This window comes from Leptodactylus fuscus, chromosome 5 (assembly GCF_031893055.1).
Source record: "Leptodactylus fuscus isolate aLepFus1 chromosome 5, aLepFus1.hap2, whole genome shotgun sequence".
In the NCBI taxonomy this organism is placed as follows: domain Eukaryota; kingdom Metazoa; phylum Chordata; class Amphibia; order Anura; family Leptodactylidae; genus Leptodactylus; species Leptodactylus fuscus.
This window is the reverse complement of record NC_134269.1, coordinates 5,582,309-5,589,753: the sequence shown is the minus strand read 5'-3', so window position 1 is coordinate 5,589,753 and position 7,445 is coordinate 5,582,309. Positions and strand designations below refer to the sequence as shown.

At 45.0% G+C, this 7,445-nt stretch overlaps 1 protein-coding gene across 1 annotated transcript; it reads left to right on the top strand.

Moving 5' to 3' along the window:
- The first annotated feature begins 3,343 nt into the window (after window positions 1–3,343).
- Window positions 3,344–7,197, top strand: LOC142202296 (olfactory receptor 1468-like). The gene is made up of 3 exons (XM_075272354.1): window positions 3,344–3,662; window positions 4,766–4,929; window positions 6,253–7,197. Exons 1-3 carry the CDS (start codon window positions 3,344–3,346, stop codon window positions 7,195–7,197), a joined length of 1,428 nt encoding a protein of 475 aa, XP_075128455.1.
- The last annotated feature ends 248 nt before the right edge of the window (window positions 7,198–7,445 follow it).

The window sequence follows — 7,445 nt, the reverse complement described above, 5'->3', positions numbered from 1 at the left end:
GTGCTATGCTGGTTCTGGTGACTGTAACCTATCTATCTGCAGGGCTGGGGTGATATGCTGGTTCTGATGACACTAACCTATCTATCTGCAGGGCTGAGGTGATATGCTGGGTCTGGTGACAGTAACCTATCTATCTGCAGGGCTGGGGTGATATGCTGGTTCTGATGACAGTAACCTATCTATCTGCAGGGCTGGGGTGATATGCTGGTTCTGATGACAGTAACCTATCTATCTGCAGGACTGGGGTGATATGCTGGTTCTGGTGACAGTAACCTATCTATCTGCAGGGCTGAGGTGATATGCTGGGTCTGGTGACAGTAACCTATCTATCTGCAGGGCTGGGGTGATATGCTGGTTCTGATGACAGTAACCTATCTATCTGCAGGACTGGGGTGATATGCTGGTTCTGGTGACAGTAACCTATCTATCTGCAGGGCTGAGGTGATATGCTGGGTCTGGTGACAGTAACCTATCTATCTGCAGGGCTGGGGTGATATGCTGGGTCTGGTGACAGTAACCTATCTATCTGCAGGGCTGGGGTGATATGCTGGTTCTGATGACAGTAACCTATCTATCTGCAGGGCTGTGGTGATATGCTGGTTCTGATGACAGTAACCTATCTATCTGCAGGGCTGGGGTGATATGCTGGTTCTGATGACAGTAACCTATCTATCTGCAGGACTGGGGTGATATGCTGGTTCTGGTGACAGTAACCTATCTATCTGCAGTGCTGGGGTGATATGCTGGTTCTGGTGACACTAACTTATCTATCTGCAGGGCTAGGGTGATATGCTGGTTCTAATGACAGTAACCTATCTATCTGCAGGACTGGGGTGATATGCTGGTTCTGGTGACAGTAACCTATCTATCTGCAGGGCTGGGTGATATACTGGTTCTGGTGACAGTAACCTATCTATCTGCAGGGCTGGGGTGATATGCTGGTTCTGGTGACACTAACTTATCTATCTGCAGGGCTAGGGTGATATGCTGGTTCTAATGACAGTAACCTATCTATCTGCAGGGCTGGGGTGATATGCTGGTTCTGGTGACAGTAACCTATCTATCTGCAGGGCTGGGGTGATATGCTGGTTCTGGTGACTGTAACCTATCTATCTGCAGGACTGGGGTGATATGCTGGTTCTGGTGACAGTAACCTATCTATCTGCAGTGCTGGGGTGATATGCTGGTTCTGGTGACACTAACTTATCTATCTGCAGGGCTAGGGTGATATGCTGGTTCTAATGACAGTAACCTATCTATCTGCAGGGCTGGGGTGATATGCTGGTTCTGGTGACTGTAACCTATCTATGTGAAGGACTGGGGTGATATGCTGGTTCTGGTGACAGTAACCTATCTATCTGCAGGACTGGGGTGATATGTTGTGTATTGGTAACATATTCCCTAGGCTAGAAAAGTAATATACACAAAAGTCAGTAGCATAAGACCTAAGCCTTGGACATATCAAGGCCCCCCAACATACACAGTATAAAGAGCTATAGGAGTGTAGCGTTGGCTGTAATGGCGGTACAATGAGTCAGCCAGTAGATGTGTCAGTTGTTTAAAACAGAAAAAAACAGAGTGGCAGAGCTGAGCGAAGATGAAGTCCTATGACCTGAACTGGCTGCTTGTTCACTGGTGACCTGTAGGGATCGAGGTCCTACATTCTTCCTCAGGTTAGGTCAGCTTCATAGAGGTGAGTAACTATCCTCAACCAGTTCCAGATTCCCTTCAGATGTCCACCATGTGATTTGGTCCCAATTAGAGATGAACGACTCAAAGCTGATGAAGTGGAATTTGATCCGAATTTTAGGAAAACTTTATTTTCATCAAAGCTGAAATTCCTCACGCTTTGTGATAGCAAATCACATTTTTTTTCTAAAATAGCTGCTGCACATTTTAGGATAAGGGGCAAGGAATTCTGGAAACGTGGGATCACCCACAATGCCATGTGTACAGTTAATCAGCAGCCAACCGGCCCTATGATGTCACAGCCCTATAAATACCCTTCGCCATTTTAGGTTTAATCATTTTGCATTGTACTTAGTGCAGGGAGAGAAGTCAGCAAGAACTAGGGAACGTGGTATAAAGCTGTTATCTGGTCATTTGATCTAACAGTATGTCAGGCAAAGAAGCAACAGACCCTGCACAGGGAAGGGGCACAAGTCACAGCAGAGTAATGGGGGGTGCCAACAGGGGTCACTTTCAGAGGCCTGAGCTCCCAGTGCAGCTATTGATAGTGTCTTGACCAGTAACTTAGCAGTTCTTTAATGGTTTACTCAGTCATCCACTTCATCCCAAGTCACAGCAGACACCCCCTGCCAAGAATCAGAGGGTTCAGCAGACACAACTCTTAGTTGGCTTGGTACGGGGGCAGGCTTTGTGCCCTCACCTGTCCTCAACCTACCTCCGTCCTTTTCTGTTCCCTCAGCCAGAGATGTACTCTATGCTGTGGGCTCAGCTCCACATACAGTAAGGAAGAGCTACTAGGAGACAGTCAGCAGCTACTACCCAGCCAAGATCTGGAGAAGACATCCAAGAACTGGAGGAGACAAGTAGTGATGACAGTGATGTGGGAGCTGGTGTTGCGAGCACTCAGGCTCAGTGACCATTGAGGAGGACATCAGTGACCTGCAGACAGTAGTGGATGATGATGTAGCTGATCACATTTGGGAGCCAGGTAATAAGATGGCTTGATCATCATTAGGAGAAGAGGGTGGAAGCTTACACATGAGGAAGTGGTGGAGACAGCAAGTTGGTAGCATGGCTGAGAGTCATCACGGTGACAGTAGTGGGAGGTCGGGAGCCAAATGTGCCCAGGGTAGATCACCCACTTCACAGGAGCCTAATTGCCTGGAAAACAGCAATGCAGGGGATGACAGAGGCAGTGGTGGTAGCAGTCAGTCAGTGCAGAGTGTTAGAAGTAAAATCACCTATTAAGTGGCATGGCAGTTTTTTGTTAAAATGCCGGGGAAGATGAACATGGCCATATATCGAGTTCTGTAGGCAGAAGGTGAAGCATGGCCAGTGTGCCAATGTTGGCACCACAGCCCTGCATCAACATATACAGCATTACCATATAGTGGCCTGAGAGAACTATGGTTCCAATATGGTAGTCCAGCTTGCCGTAGCAACTGCTGCATCACCCAGTGGCACACACCCCATTTCATGCAGACAAGGCTCCATCACCTCATCTGATGTAAGCTGTGTGTCCTTCCCATCTACTCGTCCTGATTCTCCTCCTTCTCCTCCTCCTAGTCAGTTATTGCATCAGCAATCGATCACTGAAGCAATTTCAAAAAGACAACTGTATTTGTGCACTCATCCAATGGTGTAGAAGCTGAACATGCTCCTACCCAAGTTGCTGGTGCTGCAGTCCCTCCCTTTCCAATTGGTGAACTCTACATGTTTCAAAGAACTGGTTGCTTGTGCCGAGCCGAGGTGGAGAGTCCCAAGCCGTCATTTCTTTACCAAAAAGGCAGTACCAGCCCTGCACAAATATGTAGAACAGAAGGTGGGCCAGTCCTTGAGCCTGCCGGTGTCTGCCAAAGTGCACTGCAGCGCTGACGTGTGGAGCTGTAACTATGGTCAAGGACAATACATGTATATGTCCTTTATGGCCCATTCGGTGAATGTGGTTCCTCCCCAGACACACCAGCAACATGGTCAGGTGATACTGTTTCTGCCTCCACGTTCTTACTAGAGATGAGTGAGTAGTACTCGATCAAGTAGGTATTCGATTCGAAATACTCGTACTTGATCGAGTACTACTAGCTGTCCAAAGTTAAGATTCGATGCAGAACCAGCGTTGATTGGCAGAATGCTATACAGTCGGGCAATCAACGCTGGTTCTTCTCTTACCTTTAGAAGTCTTCTCCCTGTGCAGCGTCCCCGCGTCCTCTTCTGGCTCTGAATTCACTCTGCCAGGCATTGGGCCTGGGCAGAGCCGACTGTGCATGTCCGCTTGTAGTGCGGGCATGCGCAGTCGGCTCTGCCCAGGCCCGATGCCTAGCAGAGTGAATTCAAGGCAGGAAGAGGACGCGGGGACGCTGCACAGGGAGAAGAATCCAGCCCGACCGTCACTCATGGACTTGGTAAGTATAATTTGATTGAATGTTGCCTACCCCTGAAACGAGCATTTCCACACATAGACTATAATGAGGTTTGAAACCCGTTCGAACAGTCAAACAGTGAGAGGCTGTTCGAATCGGATTTCGAACCCCGAACATTTTAGTGTTCGATCATCTCTAGTTCTTACGCTATTGGTCCTGCAACAATGGCCTCCTCATCCTCTACTGTGTCCTCAGCCTACACTGCAGGGATCATTCATAGTGCTCCTCCAGCATACCACATATACAGCTCACACAGGGGAGGAACTGTTCCGTGCCGTCAATCAAGAAATTGAATACTGGCTTTCTCCAAGACAGCTTAAAATTGGAACCATGATGATCGACAATGGGAAAAACATGGTGTCAGCGCTGTATCAAGGAGAGCTGAGCCATTCGCCCTGCATGGTGCACACGTTCAATCTGGTTATCAAATGTGCCCTTAAGCTTTCCACCCATCTGCAAGACATTATAAAAATGACATGCACTTCAGCCACTTGTACATCGCCAAGCACATCCTACTTGAGCTGCAGTGGTAGAACGGCCTCCCCAACACAGACTGACATGCGAAGTTTCTACACGTTGAAATTCTATCCTCCATATGTTAGACCAACTGTACGAATAGAGAAAGGCCATAAATGATTTCTTGATAATCCAAACAGAGAGAGGTACTGCCCTCTGTAACTTCAATGTTAGCCAGTCACAGCTCATGCATGACACCTGCCGTTTGCTCGTGCTCTTTGAGGAGGCCACTTTATTTGTCAGTCATCAGGACTATGGAATGAACAACGTCATTCCACTGATTCATATCCTGGAAAAGATGCTTGTAATCTGGCTAGTCAGGGGACTGGAGACATGGTGCCTAAATCTCACAGCCACATGAGCCCTGTGGGGTCAGAACTGTAGGAGGAGGAGGACATTGGAGCACAAGCAATGTGTAACCAAATGGGTGGTTTTTCTACAAGGGTGACAGGAGAGGAGGAACAGGAGCAGCCAAAAGAGCAAGAGAGAGATGAGGAAGACGAGGCAGATGACCCAGACACACCGTGGCAGTATGCATTGGAGATGGATGCAGGGAGTCCTTCCGAGTCACTTGCGCAAATGGCCTGACACATGATCACTTGCTTGCGTAGTGACAGCTGAATTGTGAGCATTTGGCAGAGGGATTACTACTGGATCTCCGCCATGTTAGACCCTCGCTACTGGGGAAAAATGGGGGACGGAGGACGAACTGAACTCTTATAAAGATATCCTATGTGGTCAGTTGGCCACTGCCTATCTAGTTCCATATCTCACCATCCACAACAGCTTGGAACAAGAGACTATCATCATTCTATAGATCTCATTACAGATTTTAGAGTGGGCTCCAGGACATTCACCTGTGACCAACCACTGATTATCTAACACACTGATAACTCTTATAAGCAATGCTACATTTGACATGTTATTTACACAATTCATTTATCTGACTTTAATATTCTGAAATACAAGCTATTAATTATAATGGAATATTATTTTTGTACTTGACAATTCATTTAGACCAAGAGACTCATGAGACAATGTAAAAAAAATCTCCATAGACTTGTTACAGGGACATCTTGCCTTGCAATAAGTGTATAAATATCTCGTCTTCTTCCTATTATGGCTCATCCCCATGTATCTGATGGCCGCACTACATGACTGTGATGTAATCTAATACTCTCTTTGTTTGACTTTAGGACATTTCTTTACAATGACTATCAAGAAAGAAGAAGAAATATGAAGATATGGAAGAAACATTGGATGTAAGTATTGTTGGTGTAACATTACTTAATAACGTCTGCTCAAAGATCCTCAAAAATTCTCTGGAATGTTTTGATTTTGATGAAAAAACATTGTCATCTTATTAGAAAGTGTCAAAAATAATTCTAACAGGGAAAAAAGTTTGATCTTATTGTCATTTACAATTCATGTAATTTTAACGTTCCTGGTATTTACAATCCATTGATATTTTTATGTTATTCATTTTACAAGGGGCCAAATATTTCATTTCTTCTTGTGTATAAATGTATAAGGCATATGATTATATACTGATATAATCCTGTATCTACTGCCATGTGGCTGGTTTGGGGTTATCACAACATAACTATTTTTTTCTTTCTACACTTAGACGAACAATCTGACTGTGGTCACCGAGTTCTTACTTTTAGGATTCCAAGTCAGCCAAGGTTTTAGAATTTACTTGTTCTGTCTTCTCCTGATGATTTACTGTGGGACAATATGTGGGAACCTCCTGATCATCACCCTGGTGTCCACCAGCAAGAACCTCCACACCCCAATGTACTTCTTCATCTCACAACTCTCCATCAGTGACATTATAGTGATCACAGATATTGTCCCCAACCTGCTCCATGTCTTACTGAATAATGGGGCCGCCATTACTTTTATTGATTGTATCACTCAGCTTTATTTTTTATGTTCCACTGAAGCATTTGAGTGTTTCCTCCTCGCTGTGATGTCTTATGACAGATATTTGGCCATCTGTAATCCCCTCCGTTACTTCACCATCATGGCAGCTAGACTTTGGGTCATATTGTCTACAATCTGTTGGTTGCTCGGATCTTCTATGCTTTTAATTTACATTGTAAAAATTGGAAAGCTCAGTTTTTGTGGCCCCAATGTCATTGACCATTTATTCTGTGACCTTATCCCCATACTAGATCTTGCCTGTTCAGATACATTTGTTGTACACATGGAGATTTATTTTATGGGTATTCCAGTTGTTATAATTCCAACCACAATCATTGTAGTGTCTTATACTTATATTGTCTGGGCAGTCTTAAGGATCCCATCCAGTACTGGAAGACAGAAAGCCTTCTCCACCTGTAGCTCCCACCTCATTGTGGTCTCCATATTCTACTGGACCATGTTTGGTGTTTATGTTGTCCCAACAAACGGTCTCACACTCAGCGCAAGTAAAATCTTATCCCTGCTATATACTGTTTTTACTCCTTTCATAAACCCCATTATATACAGTCTGAGGAATAAGGACATAAGGAAAGCCATAAAGGAAATACTTTATAAGATCAACACGGCTAAGTCTGCAACCAGTTAAGTGTGAAGGAACCAATGACGGTTATCAGCTGCAAACTAAAGCACAAGTGTAGTGGATGAGATTTATATGAATCCTAAAACAGAAGAAGTTTGAGGTGTGAAGTATCTGAGCTGTTATGTGAGGGGGTCTCCCATATTGCTCAAACATGTCTCTAGGTAAGCTGACCATGTTTACTAGGCTGGTTGTTATTTATATACCACCACTTATTTCTACTTGTAGTATGGAGATAGGTCATATTTTATGTGTCT

Coding starts and splice junctions, on each gene's coding strand:
- LOC142202296 (XM_075272354.1), top strand. CDS start 3,344: ATGCTCCTACCCAAGTTGCTGGTGCTGCAGTCCCTCCCTTTCCAATTG. Junction 3,663..4,765: donor CCAGACACACCAGCAACATG/GTCAGGTGATAC, acceptor TAATCCAAACAG/AGAGAGGTACTGCCCTCTGT. Junction 4,930..6,252: donor ATATCCTGGAAAAGATGCTT/GTAATCTGGCTA, acceptor TTCTACACTTAG/ACGAACAATCTGACTGTGGT.